Source organism: Silurus meridionalis, chromosome 4 (assembly GCF_014805685.1).
Source record: "Silurus meridionalis isolate SWU-2019-XX chromosome 4, ASM1480568v1, whole genome shotgun sequence".
NCBI classification, from domain to species: domain Eukaryota; kingdom Metazoa; phylum Chordata; class Actinopteri; order Siluriformes; family Siluridae; genus Silurus; species Silurus meridionalis.
The window spans coordinates 28348643-28366450 of record NC_060887.1 but is presented as its reverse complement, the minus strand read 5'-3'; the positions used below and the strand labels follow the sequence as shown (position 1 = coordinate 28366450).

General features: G+C 38.7%; 1 protein-coding gene across 2 annotated transcripts; it reads right to left on the bottom strand.

Annotated features, from left to right (window-relative positions):
* Positions 1–693: 693 nt before the first annotated feature.
* On the bottom strand, positions 694–17189 carry pi4kb (phosphatidylinositol 4-kinase, catalytic, beta). 2 transcript variants are annotated; one of them, XM_046847278.1, is made up of 12 exons: positions 17032–17189; positions 12529–13583; positions 9808–9852; positions 7805–8032; positions 7476–7703; positions 7283–7392; positions 6470–6574; positions 6246–6369; positions 5819–6084; positions 2832–2964; positions 2614–2734; positions 694–2490 (listed from the first exon to the last, which is right to left on the bottom strand). In XM_046847278.1, the coding sequence occupies exons 2-12, from the start codon at positions 13561–13563 to the stop codon at positions 2309–2311; spliced, it is 2577 nt and encodes an 858-aa protein (XP_046703234.1). In that variant the 5' UTR covers positions 13564–13583; positions 17032–17189; the 3' UTR covers positions 694–2308. The 2 variants fall into 2 exon arrangements, with proteins under 2 accessions (XP_046703234.1, XP_046703235.1); XM_046847279.1 differs by lacking the exon at positions 9808–9852.
* Between the last annotated feature and the right edge of the window lie 619 nt (positions 17190–17808).

Here is a 17808-nt window from a genome sequence, read left to right as displayed (position 1 = left end):
GGACTATCAGAGGGGCTGTAAAATGTCGCCCCCTAATGACTAACTGATACACTGCAGGATATTGAGATGCCTGGACAATACAAGATTGAACATTTTGCCACCAGGTAAAACACTGTAAATACACATCTGGGATTGCAAAGACTGTAAAGCACTGTGATCTATGTATGTATAGTACAAGGTTGACTAGTATGACTTTTTCCTTGCATTAGTATAAGTCAGTAGATTAAGATTTCCATATATTCAAAAGGATTTGACCATTCGGATCTGTAGGAGTTGATAAATTAAGCTCAGAGTAACAAATGGCAAATTTTATTCACTTCATACATAGACAAGATTGCCTGCTACAAGAATTTGATTTGCACATGTGCATTTTAGATGCAAGAAGTGTTTTGTGTTAATTTATGTTGCCCTATGCAGCACCTTGGTCGTGGAGGATGTTTTATTTCATTGTGTACTGTACCATATATGATAGAAATGACAATAAAAAGCCTACTTGAGTTTTTTTACTACCCCCTATCAAAAGGTGCTCGTCTGGATACAATTGCATATTTTAGCGTGTTGTCTGCTTCAACACATTTTGTCAACGCAGGAAGTGTTTTTGTTTCCAAATAATTCACTCATTACTTAAGTCAGGTGTGTTGGGAGCAAGGAAAACAACAACTCGAGAGTGAAACAATGTAAACACGCAGGACATGAAACAGATACATTTAATTTATTATACAAAGTAACATTCACAAGTTAGGGGAGGTCATTCACGATGGTGAGAGATGGTCCGTTAAACAAGTTACAATGAAAGCAAAAAAAAAAAAAAAACATGGAAACGAAGGAAAGTATAAAATGTGAAGACAAAGATGAAACGATTCTCTAAATGGCTTCCTCGAACATGTACAAATCATTCACAAGAACCGAGCTTCCACTAAAAACAAAGATGAATTAAAACTGGTTATACAGAAGTTCTTTTAATGGTACGCTCAGGTCGCTCTCTCTTTCGTTCTTCTTCTAATAACAATGTATGCATGTAGTGGCATTTAATCTGAAACTAAACATTAAAAATGCACTGGAGTCTTCCATTTCGTTGCAGCTTTTTGTTTTTCTTTTCATCGGATCGATTTACACAAGTGTCACCCCAATTAGCAACATCTCGTGAAATTCCACTGTCGAGTAACTCAGATGCTCGGTGGCCAAGTTACCCATTGCAGCACAGCTCCCCATTAATCTGATAAGAAAAACAGTCCATGTACATTTCTAAAGTTTAAAATTTATATTATGTACATTTGTACACACTTAGGAATCATATATTTCTGCTAAGAAAAAAGTGAACTAAAATAAAAAATAAAGAAAAAGAGCCATTCATGATGTACAGGAGAATGCAAGTTATTGTATATAAGCAATAAATAGTGTTTTGACTCTTCCTTTGTCATATCACTCTAATACTTACAATGGTTAGATTGAGTTTTAGTTAATCTCCTCTCATTAAGTCAAATGTTATTAGGTTTTGAGGATCATACCCTACTCATGGTTTATTGCATCAGTGGATTTCTTTCCTCTAGGAAGCTGAAACTATAGTCACCATCTGGGGTCTGGCAAGTTGAACAGAAGTGTTAAAGGTCAAATAAAGCCATTTAAAAGGCTTTAATCAAACAATTAATGCCTCTTTAAGAGGCCACATTTTAAGAGTTTCTCAACCAGTGGGAACTAGCTGAACATTTACATCGGGATTTGAAAAAAGTGTTTGCTTCTTTCAAACTGCAGCTAAAATAACACTGATCAGACAAAACCCACTGAAGACTGTGTGCTGCTTACACCTCTTTCGCTCATATTACACAATGTGCATTACTCAACACACGACTCTGCGCACTGTCGAGTTTCTCAGCACGGATTGCGTTGTGTAAAGCTGTAGCTCACTAAAATTAAAAATAATTAACAACCAAACTGAGCAGGAGAGCATGGAAATTATAAGTTGGTAAATACACAGCACTTAGGAGAAAATGCAGTTTGAGTCTGAGCACAGTCAAAGGAGGCACTAGGATAGTGGATAAAAGCATATTCCAAAAACAAAACAAATCCCAGCTCCTAGGAGAAACAATGCAATATCAGAAAAGTAATAAGAGGCTTTAAAGAGGGCGGGAGCAAAACTTCACAGCTGAAACCTCTTGGGAAGGTATAAAATCCATGGTCAAAAACTCTTGGTGTACAAACACGATAGGATGTTGAAAACAGAAAAGTTGCAAAAGGGCTTGGGAGTGGCCTCTGAAAGTGGTGCAGCTTTTTCCTAGTCAAAATGTTCTAGTCTGCTCTCACACCATGTTCACATGATGCCATTGGTGAGGTACTGGAAGCCATCATACAGCTTTGTGGTGATAGAGCGCATGGAGCCATCCACCATCTGCTCCACCAACACCTGCAACTGCTCCTCTGTTAGGCTCATGTGAAATCGCTCCTTTAGGTTACGGATGGTGCTGGAACCATGGAAGCAGGGCAGCTGGGATCCTAAAGAACAATCACAACCATTAACCATGAAAATGTGACCAATAATTGAGGTTTTTTTTGTGTGTAATAGTTAAAACAAACACTACAAAAAAGCTTTGAGTGATGCATATAGATAGACACTACCTTGCTGCATGATCTCGACTATCTGGATGACTTTCTCCATGTGCTTCCGTGCAGCAATGAGACCCTGAAGCATAAGCATCTTGTAATAGTTGAACATGTCTCCATCTTGACCACCCATGACCTAAAAGATGACCACAATTTTAAAAACAAAAAATGTGTGTGTGGTACTTATCATACCATTTAAAAAGGTAATTCAATGGCAGTACAACTATCCTTACATCTACAAACTCATTGGTCAGTTTGAAAGCAGATGTCTCAAAGCCAAGGTTTCTTGGAGAGCTTGACAAAATGAAGCCAAAGTCAATGTGAATTATATGACCCTCTGAGTCGAGCAGAATGTTTCCATTGTGCCTGGAAAGCAGAAAATAACAAAACAAGATCCACCAGTATAATAGGATATAAAAGTAAAGTACAATATAAATAAAAGACTGTGTTAATAATAATGACCTACCCACATTCACACGACAGTATGTGTGTGTGTTAATACATTTTATATTACTATTAGGTAACAGAGGTCACACAATGCTGAAATATGCACAATTTCTTTATATGCTGTGACGAATCAAAGACTTTGGTGACTGAATTTGTTTATTGAATATTACCCATTTCAATCCTAGATTAGAGGTCGACCGATTTTACCGGTAATGAAAGCTAGGTTGAATTGTACTTGTAGATTTATCAACTAATAGTTTTTAAAATTGATACTGGATAAAGAACAAACACTCCATGTAAAATGGTACTAAACTTTATTACAGAAATGTTAAAATAAAACAGTACTATTTATTGGAACTGTGCAAAATGAAAAATATGAATATCAATCAATAGACAATTATATCATTAATAAATTATAAATATAACAGTGCAGTCTCGTGTAAGAACAAATAGCATGTGGCATCAGTGATTCGCCTCTAGAGGCCGCTCTTGTAGTGGCAACAGACGCAAAAAAACAATCGGTATTTGATTTTTGCGTATAGCCTACAGTTCCTGCAATTACCTATCGCTGACGATTAACAGTTAATACCGATAAATCGGTTGACCTCTATGGATAATCAGGATGCAAAGTTTGTAATCATCGACTCTCTTAGAATTACTTATAAGGATAATGTTAAAACAGAAATTTAATAAGCATTTTATGAAAGCAAGTAAGTGTAGAAAAAAACAAACAAAAAAACCCCCAGCTAATTTCCTATCCTAGAAGGGTGAAGGCATTTATGTGCTTCCTCTGAGAATTGCAAACCCAGCCAACCGCATCTACTGAACAGCTGCTTATTCTGTGTCTCAGGGTAATGTAACACATTGAAAAGTGCTAGAATATGAATATATATATATATGAGTATGGCTAATTCAGTGTTCCTGGACACTCACTCACTCAGACATCTTCAGAATCCAAACTATTCAGGTCTGGGCAATATTTAACACAATTCTTCAAAGTTGATATTATTAATATTATTAATATTTATTAAATATTAAATTAAATAAATAACAGACAAAGCTGCTTTGAGACGATGTTCATTGTTAACAGTGCTATACAAATAAAAATGCATTTGATTGAAGTTTTTGTTAATTAATGAAGGGGATCACATGATTTATTGCATATTAAGATTAAAAGCAAATGGCATTTGACAAATATTTGTGTGTGTGTGTGTGTGTGTGTGTGTGTGCATGCAGAAGAGATCCTCCCCATTACTCATTATCTGTAAAAATCTTTATTTACAAATGCTCTTTAATTTGTTTGAGGCACTTTAGTTTTCCTCCTTTAAAATTCCATTAACGGCTGTGATGAACCAGAACAGGTGTCTGTCGAGAGCTTGGTTTATTCTCCTACTCAGTGGTAGATAAAGTACATAAAGAATGTATTTACATAAAAGTAGAGATACAGTATGTAAAATATCACGAGTTAAAGTGCTCCCATTAAACTTTAACTTAAGTAAAAGTATAAAAGTATTTGTCTACAATTTATTATGGCTATAATGTCTTATTAGCATTTCTATCACAAGACTGTTGCTTAATCAACTCAGTTTATGTGAATAGACTCTAATGTCATGCTCATCACACCAATCTATTAATAGAATCATAATAAAAAGTCAATCAATGATTAATATCTAATAAATTATCATGAGCCCAAAACCTTTTCAACAACTTCAAAGTAATCGCACATAAGGCCACGGGTGTTGTGGCAAATTAGAGTCAGGAGCTTCTTCCATTATTTATTCCTCTCAAAATGTTCTGCTTGATGCTGAACTGATGCTGAACTGTATGTTGGTGCTAATTAGATACCACCATTGGCGGTTCTAGCTTGAATGAAGCCCTGGGTGAACCACGTCATGACCCAACGTCTCCCCCATTGATTAGTTTCAGCTTTGAAAAGCTCCACTCTGCTTCAGCGACTGTCACTGAAGAGTAAGACACATTCTCAGGGCAGTCCACAAATTTGGAGACATTTCTGAGAGCTTTTTTCATGTATAAATATCACTCTAAATGCATTTATTGCACAATTAAATTCACATCATTGTGCACAATTTGTCAAAATCTTAGAACCAAGAACCATAAATCTCCTTGGCTAATTGTAGCCATAAGATACATACAACATCTATATCCTTATAATATACTCTTTTAAATGTATCCTTTTAAGCTGCACTGGAGATTTAGTTCAGGACCTTTTCAGTACAATCACAGAAAACTTTTATGACATCACCTCAATTAAATGTAACCAAATCAATAAGTGCTGTTTAACTACAATCCAACTAGACTAGTTAAGTTGTAATTGTTTTGTTGCTACACACATTATGATAAAATACAAACTATTAATAATAATGTTATGAAAGCTAAAAGAAATATTGTTGCTCTATGAGTAAACAGCATTACCTGTGATATACAGTTTTAAGCCTATTTCATGAAATGCATTAGCTTATAGTATCCTCATAACGAGATGAGTGATAGAGCTGCACACTCCTTTATCTTTTGCATACATTTCTCATTATTGTGATGCTTGCAAAGAGTTTTGCTTTGTTTTGATTTGAAAATTGCAAAATGATTGCATCATCAGGAGTTCACCAATGTGCACTTTTATATTAGGCATAACCCACAGTGTAAACTGGATTAAATCTACACTTTGACTTTACTTTATCTTCATTGCAGTAACTGTAGTTCTACAAAATGAGCATTAAATAAAACAGTTGCGATGTAATTGAGCTTTCAGACTCACCTGTCCTTAACCTGCAGCAGGTAGCAGATAAGACAGTAGCCTGCACAACTCTGCACAAAGTTGCGCTGTGCAGTGAGGAAGGCCTCTGTAGTGTAGTTGCCATGCTCCTGCAGGAAGTAATCAAGCAGTGAGAGCTGACTCTGCTTCTTTACTTGATGAATGGACACAGCATTGACCACTGGCTCAATCATGCCACTATCTGAAGAGATAACCAGGATCTTATAGGGCTTAATCCACAGAGGGACACGCTCCTGCTCCCAGATTATCTATAACCATGGAGAAGATAAATAAATTAAAGAAATATAAAGTGAATATACAAGTTTAGCTGACAAAATATAAATATATTTAATGCCAACAAATGTTTTTAATCCTACTGACAAAACTGCAAAGATCTTAAAGTGTTCAAATAAATAAATAAATAAATAACCTGCAGTTGCTTCAGCACTTGGAAAGCAAGGAGCTCCTGTCTTAGATCATCACCGCATTTTACTATGACTGACAGGAGACGCCAGTTGGGCAGATGACCATATGGAGAGCCCTCTCGGATTCGCCTGTTTACCAAAAATCAATCAATAAATAAGTTAGTCAAAATTAAAACAAAATTTTTAAAAAATCCTTTAACCACAATGTAAAGCTTTTTTTTCTACTTACCTAACCTTCTCCTGCCACGGCTCTTTTAAGGCTACCGCTGAGGGATCCTCTGGGTCTTTCTTGAATGTGGTTGGTGTGTGGGCAAGCTGCTCAGACAGGCGGCGCCTAAATAAGTGAACATAAACCCAAACTAGCAGGCAGACAATGACCCAGGTTCAAAATATACAGTTAGTTGTTCTATCTTCTATCTGTCCTAAACGAAGACCATCTTTCACAAACACTCACATACCCAAAGCTAAAAGTATTACTATCACACCAATTGGTCGGTTTACCCACTCAATCATAAGTAGCAATTTGTTTGATTAAATTTCACACTGCGTTTTCCAGATGTGCCATTTTTGCGGTTTTCTTCTCCGCTGATTTTATGGAAGTCGTTTTTCCTTATTTAACTTTTAGTTGTTCTAGAAATTCTACTTATTTTAAAATCTTTAATTTCTCTCTAAAACATACTGGCTAAAAGCACCAGAATAAAATGATAACTGAGCAAATAAACCGATCGATGATCCACTCCTCACACTCAACATTGTGTTTCCTGTGGAAACTAAACATATATTATGCTCTACACAAAGAGTCAAATCTTCAAACAATGCATAACCCTGATTTCACTTAACATTGTCTGCATCTTGTAAGCACTGAAATCAGTAACATACAATCTACATAGTTGCTTTAAACCTCAAAATATCATAGAAATGTGTATACACAAGATATTAAAAAACATTTAAGCCCCATATCCCAAGGGAAACGAACCAAAACACTGCACACGTGAAAGAATCAAAAGTTATTGTGGTCTACCCAGAATGTATCAAGGTGTACCTGATATCTCCAGCAGCAATAAAAATTGGCTCTTTGCTTTCCTGGCTGGTGATGCTATCAACTGAGAACTGGGAGATGTTGTCACAGCTGTTAGTGTGGATCTCAGGCAGCTAAAAAGGAACAAGGGATAGATACATTTACAGAAGGACAAAATAAACAAGTTCACAAAAACAGAGCAGCTGTGTCATTGTACCTCGACCTGGAGCTCTCCGATGTCATCCACAGACCAGGCCTCATCATCATTGTCATAGTTGGGAACGGTTGAAAAGCTGCTGGCACGCTGCTCTGCTGTGATTCCACAGTCTGGGAGATTCTCTACGGATCGTGTGCTGCGGATTCGTGTTTCTGGAATTCTCACTGGTACACTCGACGTCTCAAAGTTCTCACACTCCATAACTTCCACATAGATTAGATATGGTGCCTGAAAACAATTTTTTTTAAATTAAGAACTGTATCAAATTACTTCATTTTGGAACAATGTGGATTGAATTGAAACAATTTTCATTTAGAAGTATTGCTCACCTTGTCTTTCGAGTTGAGCACCACGGCCTGTGTGTGAGGAACTCGCACCACATGGTGGTCGAATGCCGCAGTTGGCAGCCATACACGTGCAGGCAGCTTGTGGTTAAGCAGTGACAGCTCAGAGATGAGTCTCTGTGTCTTCTGTTCCTTAGTGGGCAGAGTGGCCAGTCTTTTCCCAATGCCCATCAGAGACTTAATAAACTCACGCTGAGGAGTCAGACGTACAGGCTGAGAGGAGGACAGTAGAATACCAAAGACATGTGGGAAAAGAGGAGAGAGGAAACAGAAAGACTGAAATTTGAGTACACGCATCACATCCCATCAAAACACTAGAGACCAACTTTTATGAGCAGCAGAAGTAACTGGTGATCAGGACAACCGAAATTGCCGTTATTACTAAACAAAATGTGTAGATGGACAAATTGAACATGCATGATACAATCGTTATGATATCAAAGCAAAGTATGAGGGTAAAAAACAAACAAGGTGGAAGAAAAACCACACACACACAAGAGTGTAGCAACAGCTGGCCATAGGGTGACAAGTATGCTATGAATGAACAACCTGAATGAGAGGCATTACTGAGACAAAAAATGAGCTCATTCCATAATGGCACATGTGGAGTAAGACTCTTCAAACTCCTCCATATGTGTTAGCTACAATTATTGACCACTCCCAGGGTAATATGTAAAGACAATTTTTTAGTGTCATGTATAAGAAGCTGGAGAGAAAGCTTAACCACAAATTAATTGCATAGAGGGTGAAATCACCTTTTAATGAATGCTTGAACAAACAAGGAGAGCTACATCCCATTTACCAGTTTATAAGGAACAACGTAGTGCTCATGATTGCATAGTGATTCATTTACTATAATAACAGACAAGCGAATTCACTGTTTGAATAACAGGAGATGCCAAGTTCATTTACTTAGAGAACCCCGCAAACTAAAACACAGGCAAGATCTATTCAATCATGCATTCTATGCAAAAATCCATAATCACTTACTATATGATTACACTGAAAATTATTCTCACACAAGATAATCAATGCCAAGTTACCACATGTACATCATTGCAAAATAGTTTGAGATAAAGAAAAAGAAAGACCCAGTTTCAGACCAAGCACTTTAGGAGGACAATATTCCCACATTTATGGGTTTAGGTTTAATTATGGATATTTGTTTCAGTTTCCAGCTGAAGTGCCTGAGGAAAACAAACTGACTTTATGGTTAGGGAAGCAAACATTTAATTATGGACTTTGTCTTGACAAATGGCCTGTGCACACCAAACACATGGACCATGAAAAATTCATGATTAGATTTGAACAAACACATTACGATAAATCTCAGCACCTCTGAGCATAACTTATTCAATTGTTTTTGTGTCAGTGCCAAGTTCAATTTGGTGAAGCTCAAATTTGTATTTACAGGGTGCACAGGGTGCAAGGGTTGATAGTTTTATATAACTTGAGCTCTTATTAATTCAACACTCCACATTGCTATATAAAAGTGTATTCACAAGTATATGAGCAAATGCTGCTCTGTATTCCGTTTTTAATCATTTTTTAATTTTGGAAAACATAAATGCCCATGTTTGGTGTGAAAAGGCCTTGATGCTTCTTAAATGATCTTTGTTCAATGATCAGCAAACTTGGGCTTTTATAGATAACAGACTATCACCAGAAAAGAGAAACCCTTGGGTACTTGTCCCAAATAATTAAAACAATGAGTAGCAAAACAGGGGAAAAAAAGACAAAGGCTACATTTACAAGCATGTCAGCTTACAGACATAACCACAAGTCTCACTGGACAAGTTTCCTGCTGATCCAGAAATAAAACGAAATAAATTCTATCGATAATACAATGACGTCAGGATGACATGCTTGCAAATTTTAAAAAGGCACACATCTGAAGGAATCTGGGAGTCCAACCCCAACTGCAAACAGAAACAGCCATCATCCCACAATGCACAGATAAGGATGCGATTAGACAGTGGTTGACTTACGGTACCAGCCTCTAACTCAAGACTGTCGGAGCTGGAGTTCAAGTCCTGGGAAAAATAGGGGTGGGTTACGGTACAAGAGCAAGGGGAGTGGTGGAGGGGGATAAGAACAGGACAAAACAAAACACAAAGCTCACGGTTATGTTTAAAGATACACATTTATGGATCTGTCCACGACTTAAGTCTCAAAGCCTCTGAGCCACACGTTTCAGTTTTTACAGCCAGCGCATAGGATAAATGAACACAGCACTGACATCATAACCACTCCAACTCTGACACTGAACAGATGTGCTCCCTACAGCTGCATTTAATTTCCAAAGACAAACCCTTAAAAACAAAACATCTGAATTAATTTGCAGTATTTATTAAAATCATACTAAAAAGCCATTTTACACAAGAAAAGCACAAATTTTTTTTTTTTTACTAAATTTAAGTACACTGTGAAAATTATTTTATTATTATCTTTTTTTTTTTTTTTTTTTAAATGAAAAGGGGGAAAAAAAGGGCTTGTTAACTGTTTAATGCCATGTGCGATGAGACAACCGCAAAAAGCAGAATTATTATTACTTCCCATTTTGGAATGTAGTTAACTACACTCAATCAGGCCAGACAATCTAGAAACTGTGCATAAAAATGAAAATTGAAGAAAAAAGCAAAATGTGCTTAGCACACATTCCCAAAGGCCCAGGATATATTATTCTGAGAACACACAAACCCGATCATCTGATCTTTCACATGATACTGGCCATACACTCTCTAAAACATGGTAGAAAAACGCTGAGAAGCAAACAAGAAGAAAATTACAGAGAAGCTTTTCTTGCCAAGTGTAGCTTTGTTTACAAAGCTTGCATTTCATTGGTTAGGCAGGGGCTGTGACTCATCAGAGACAAAAAAGACAAGTCCAAACTCCTCTAGATTAAGTCGTATCTCAGGGAGCCACCATCAGCTTGTATATTTGTGGCGAAACAGTCTGCCAAAGCTAAACAGAGTTGTCTCATTATAATGCGCCCTCATGAGACCTGGTGCTCATTCCTCAGCCAAAAACTACGGACTTCTGCCCTAGTTTAGAACCTAAACCTAAACCTTAACTATCTGAAGAGCTGAATGTTTAACCAATCATAAACAACTTCCAAACAAAGAAAGGTGTGCCAGAGTGTGCAAGTTAAGCAAAACTCTAAATCCATAACCATAACCATAAATATGACGGTGGCTATTTACTGCTTTCAAACAAACTAGGAAATGGAGCTAAAATGAAAACATCTTGCAGAGAAATGAATCTGGTCATTAAGTAGAGAATAACACAGACATGCTATCATACAAAAATAACACAACTGGGGATTGTGATGCTGTAGGTGCACAAGTGCTGATTATAAAGTGCATTATTTGTGTATAAAACAGCATGGTATAAAAAAAAAAAAAAAAAAAACAATGGCTAGGTGTGCATTGCACGATTTCACCGCACGACAACAAGGCGAATAACCACCTGATGCACCTGTGTATGCAACTGGGACTTGTTACTATGAGTACAGTTGTTTATAAAGTGGAGCCTTTATTTTAATCTGTGATTAAACTGACCGGAATTACGTTTGTGAACACGCATCTTGCAGCTAATCAGAATTCAGTATTCAGACAGTTTGTATTTTTCTCACCTACATTATAGCTGCAATTATCAGTCATTCGCATTCAATCATTCTCTCTCTCTGTCTCTCTCTCTCTCCTAGAACGCACAATCTCCACTGTCCCAAAAGACTTCCCTGAGCTGGGAAGCTTATAACCTGATAAACTGATGAGTAAAATAAATTCGGAAGTTGATTTTTAATGCATTCATTATCAAAATATTAGATTTTACAAAATCATCCAGTTTTTCCCCCCACAATGCCTCAAAATATTATTTTTCTGCAGTATATATTTATTCTTAAATCAACACAGGTTCATAGCGAAAACGTCCAGAACACTTTGATAGCCCTCAACCAGATGCAACACATATGAATGGTAACAAACTGGCAAGTAAAAGACAAAAGCATAATAAAGTAAAAGAAAATGATTATTATGCCCACTGATTATGATGATTATTAGATGTCTATGGGACACCACAAGATGCATTACAGAATATAGGAAAAACCAGACGTCACTTCTATTCTGAATAAAGTACAAAGGACTATGATGATGTGGATACCATGAATACTGCTATTTCAGAGATCCTCTCATGAAATGCTAGACCTTGTGCATTGTTCTTTGGATATCTGGTGTGATCATACCTCAAAACATTACTTAATATAATAAAAATAAAAAAAATAAAAAAAACAAAGAATGTCAGTGCTGGGGAAAATAAAAGGTTGGCAGATTAGAAATGCCTCTCAGGGGCTTATAATAATTAACAACCTAATTTATGGAAGATCCTACAGTTCGATGGATGTCAAATGAAAACCTCTACATCTAAACATGCGAGGATTAATTACATTAATCAGTCAATCAGTGACATGTTTAAACAGTTTGCAATGAGTTTGTGTCTAATTCCTTTATATGGATGGCCACACACTTTAAAAATTATGATAAGAGCAGCCATGAAAAATTCAAAATACACAAACACACACACACACACACACACACACACACACACACACACACACACACACACACACACACACACACAGATCAGACATGAATTCAAGTAAAGCTATTTCATGCAGCTGTGTCACCCACTCACAGATTCTGACTGCTCACCTCATCCTGGCTACTTTCGACTTTCGGGTTGCTGGCTGTCCTTTTGAGGTTGCTGCTGAGGCTGATGCTGGCGGTGGCATCTGATTTAGAGCGCTGATGAGTGCGCTTTGAGGGCGAGAGACCGTGCTCGCTCACGTTTGGGCCGAGGACGTGATTCTGCTGCAGCTGCTGCTGCTGGAGGCGAGCACGATGACCGGTCGGCTTCAGCTCGTCAGACAGGATGAGTCTGCGCAGCTTGGTGCCACGCGAGTGCCTCTGCGTGGAAATGTGCATATCGGACGAATAAGCGCCAAGCAGCCAGGCGCACTGCAGTGAGAAGCCGATACTCTGGCGGCAGCGGTGCACCACATACGGCTTAATGGCATCGCCGACGTCCTCGTCCATGTGGATGTACATGTTGAGCAGTTGTGGCAAGTAGAAGTCCACATCCTCATCTCGAAAACTGAAGAGGCGATTGCCGATGTAGGCCTGCACACCAGGCTCCTTTGAGTTGTACAGGTACGAGATGGCCATGGAAATGTCAAAGAGCTTGGATTCGAACAGGCGCAGGAGCCACGATTGCTTGGAAGAGTTGTTCTTTTGACGCCGTCGTGCGGTCTTTACTGTGCCCACCGCTGGCATCTCCACCTCCTCTGTGATCTTCGGAGGCTTGCCTGATCCTGTACCATCCCCATTTAAGGGCTCAGTGTGTTCAGTTCCATTCACAAGGTGAGGTTCAGCAGTGGATAAAGTTGTATCACCATCAACTTTAAACAGCTTTACCTTCTGCAACACCTCCTGGCAGGCTTTCTTGGCTACTTCAGTATCAATTACTAAATTCAGTTCACCCACACCTTCTGATATGACAGCCAGTGGAGGGCTAGAAGCAGGCAGGCCTTCGCTGGCACTGGGGCTGGAGCTGGTCAGTGGCCGGTGGCCAGAGGATGGTGAGGACGGCAGTGAGAGAGATGAGGTAGTGGAGGTGGATGAGGCTGATGGACTCTTCTGTAGCTCCTCCAGATGAGAAGGAGAAAATTCCAGCTCTGTGTCACCCATGGCCAGATAAAGTTGGGCCTCTACATGGAAAAAAAAGAAAAAGAGAGAAAGAGAGAGATCAGCAAAATGCTAAATTCCAATAATGTTAAATAACCTAATCACCTTAAACTGCCCATCTACCATATCTGTATAAAAAAAAAAAAGGAAAAAATAATTTGACATTCTGCTCATAGAGTCCACACACATACGCACAAAGCACTCAACTCATATTACACATCTTATCCGCCCTCTACAATATCATCCTGCGTCATCCAGAGTAAAATACAAACGTTCCTACTCCTCCTTGCAGTTCTGCTTATTCCCGTCCTTCTTTCTGCTGTTGAGTTTTCATACTGTTACACCCAGAGCTCACAGGATGGAGTCTCCCAATATGGCTCTACTGGTTAGCCCTAAAGGTGGCTACATACTTCACGTAAGTGTCATAAGTGTATTCAAAAAGAAGTAGGACAATACAATGCTTGGGGGTCAAAAACAGTATGTGTGAGCTGAGCGATCATCATGGCTCTGACATAAACAATCTCTTCTGCACTAATCATAAATCCTGCTCGAACCAGATATTAACTGCACTATAAACCATCAGAATCAGCATTAATGCAAAATGCATTTTAGGAGCCAATGAGATGACTTGAAGTGATTCCAGGACAAATTAGATTTACATTGTTAATGCCACAGCTATTGAAATGTTTTCAGAGCTGAAATATTCATGAACTATCTGGTTATGTGACTAGTAATCTACAGCTCAGTCCTTGGACCAATCACAGACAAAGATGAAAAAAAATTAAGTTTGAAGGAGGTGCAACGCTTCATGACTTCTATATGTTTGGAAGACATTTTAATATTCTTTATTTAATTTGAAACATTCTTCTGTTGCACACTAACAGGTTAAGATAAACAAAACTCAATACAAACACTAAATACTAAAAACAGAGACTTAACGAAAGAAAAAGTACCCAAACTGTCTCCTAGTTCACGTCAAGAAATTTACAAAAATGCAAACAAATACAAATGCACAAGCGAAGGACTGTCCCCAAGAGAGCAATAAAACATGGCCATTTTTCATTAAGTGCTATAAATCTAACAACGCAGAGGATATCAGGAACAAAGTGTCCCTTTGATGAACCTTCCAAAAACATCCACCGAGCCCCCTGGAAGAAAAGGCTTTTCATCATTTTAGATTGCAACGACCCTTGAAATCTCTACACGGGCGTTTCCTCTTAAAGTCCCATCTGTAGGCTGCATCACTCCTCACAAATATGAACTCAAAGTACTTCATCCTCCTTGCGCAAAATACATCTTTTCTGTTTAAAGTACACTAAGAACTCAAAACCAGGCTAATGCGTCAGACAGATCATTAGTGTTACAGCACCTAGACTTTGGAATTGCAGTATCTCAGTGACTGTTTCTACATCACTGTCCCTTCCCATTCCAACACTATCACCTTTCACCTTGATTTCTTCTCTCTCCTAGTCTCCTATATTCTATAGATTTTCTATAGTGTAGAATTGTACACTTTCAGCTAACTTAAACAGCCAAGAAAAAAGTTCAAGGAGTTCAAATACTCAAGAACATTCATTTAAACAAAAAAAAAAATAAATGGTTCACTAAATTTCACAGGTTTGTTAATTAATCCCACCATCTCGCCACTTTCGGAGCTTAAAGCTCTCTCACCCCTAGCTCTGGGGGGAGGTTAGCTCCACACGTGATCTGCGCTTACATGCAAATGTTACTGTGACCATGTGAGGACACTTCCCCAAAACCACACTTTCCTCAACTACACTACCATGTTCTCTTGGGCTCCAAACTTCCCCAGTCCGTGTCACCTCCCCAGCGGATTAGAGTTAGAGCAACGTTTCAAGTCTCAATCGATAGAACCACTGAAAGATAGAGAAGACGAAGAGCGAACATAAATATTTTTTGTTCTTGTTCTCTCTCTCTCTTTAAAATGCAGCACAAGATCATTCATATATAAACTCTGTGTCTCCATCAAGGGATTTAGACATGAAAGTCTCTGCTTTATAATAAAACCACTTCACAGTTTGGGTACGAGTTATAAATCACCACTCCTATCTTTCAATTAATGACAATCAGATATTGAAATGCTGCAAATGAAATAACTACAAATAAACCATTTCCAATGGGAGAGGGTCTTAAAGTCTTAATCAGCCCAAGCAATGAGACAAAATGAGGCAAATCTGAAGATGACCAAATCAATTCAATCCAAAAGGCAAGCCGAACTGATAGTCGCTGTTAGTGATGAGATTAGAACGTTATCTTCCCCACTTCCACGTGGGCATCTATAATAAAGTTAGATGATTGGTGTGATGCTAAACACCCAGCTATCTGTGTGTGTGTGTGTGTGTGTGTGTGTGTGTGTGTGTGAGAGAGAGAGATAGAGAGATGTGACCACAGTGACCGAACACGCGTCTCCTGTTGCAGTGGAAACAGCTTCAAGTGGCTCTGGCACTGACAGACGACACCACATTCATCTCACACAACAATAAGAAGAAAGAGAAAACCTACTCTTTCTAGGTCCTAGAACAAGCAAAGCCTGTTATGGTTATAATGCACCACAGCAGCACAATATTAAAATCCCGGTCACTGTTGTATATACAGCAGGGGTCTGGGGTCTTTATTCTAGATGGCAATCAAACATGAATGAGTTGATACTAGATGTTCAGCATCCTACATGTCAAGGTAAATGATCTAACAAATGAAAGTGATGTTCGAGTTGAGATCAGTGATGCTCGGACTATAAAGATCTCCAAACAATACATGATGTACATGCTTCAAGATATTGGATCTATTGGTTAGGTGTGTAATGAAATGATGGGATCGTGAGGGAGGTGTTCAACTCGGAGAAAGCTTTAACCTCACAGATGAATCAATAGAAAGATATATCAATATAAAATCAATATAAAATACGTGGGGTAAAAACAACTCTTGCTGGCTGTAAAAACGAGGTCTAAACCTGAGCTGTTTATCCAGCAAGATAATCTAAACACACACACACACACTTAATAACAGTAGTTACTATCATCATGTAGAAAGCATGATATAGAGACAGATAGTTGTCTCAGTGAGTCTGTAGCTGTTGCTGTAGGACTTCAGCGCAGGCCGACGGAAAAATGTCGCGTTCACTCACTAGGCTAGCATTGAGGAGATTGCTAGGTTAGCTAATTTAGCCAACACGCCAACGTCAATGCCAACCACAACGCCAACCCAAACACCGACTACCCACAAACACCACGGGCATCATTAATGCTTTACAAACCCACCAAACGACAAAACAGACCTCCATAGAACCGCAGAAAGCGGTTTGTTTTGGGTTTTTTTAGCTAGCCGCTTTACCTCCAAGAGGATTTCACAGCTCGCCAGCGCTAGCCTAGCATCACCAGTTTAGCTGACTAAGGCAGACATGAACGACGCCCGAAGCTCGAATCTAACTCGCTGCTGAAACCCGTCTCTTACCGAGTAAACTGGGTGATGGGATTATCCGCTCTATCTTCGCTGTAACACCTCCATTTGGAAGCTACGATTCCCCTGAAGGATGCCGAATAGCCGGCTCACAGGTACATCCCAATTCAGCCCAACGCACTTCCCCCTACCCACTTTAACTTGGTAGCGTCCATTTTCTCGAATCACAAAACATCATGTCTGAACGGCAAACTGAAATAACAGAACGATTCCTACGTCATAGGTCTCACCCAAGAGCAGGTTACAAACCGACACGAAGCATGATTTTGATGTATACTGTGCCGTAAGACCTTCCACTCACCCTGCGAGTAATGGATTGTTCCAAGTGCAAGTGGCAAGGGGAAGTGAGCGAGGAATGAAATCGAACGAAAGCCTTCTTCACTTCTGTACGAGTGCTTCTGGAATGACCACTACTAAGAGGATAAACAAAAATAAGTGTAGTAGAAACAAAAGATGGCTATCACATCTACATTACAGCACAGTGAATTTGTTGCATCGCATATTCTAGCGTTAGGATATAATGTTAGAAAGCTGGGGTCACAGGACAGGGGCAGCCCTGATGCATAGGAGCCCCTGGTGCTTGGATGGTTAAGGGTCCTGCTCAATGTGGCCAATACTAGGACTTGAACCCCCCGACCTTCCAATCAGCAATCAGCAACAACTGAGCTAAAACATCACCGTTATTAATATTGCACTTTCTTTGCACCTCCTGCATATCCAGTGTTGATATACACATTTCATATTCAGTAGTTATTCAATACTGTTATAAAT

Bases quoted from the DNA above. Each gene is read 5' to 3' on its own strand.
- pi4kb (XM_046847278.1), bottom strand. From the start codon at position 13,563: ATGGGTGACACAGAGCTGGAATTTTCTCCTTCTCATCTGGAGGAGCTA. The intron at 8,033-9,807 runs GTAAGTCAACCA...TCCTCCTCTCAG, and splicing joins TTGAGTTAGAGGCTGGTACC to CCTGTACGTCTGACTCCTCA. The intron at 6,370-6,469 runs GTAAGTAGAAAA...TTTGGTAAACAG, and splicing joins CCGTGGCAGGAGAAGGTTAG to GCGAATCCGAGAGGGCTCTC.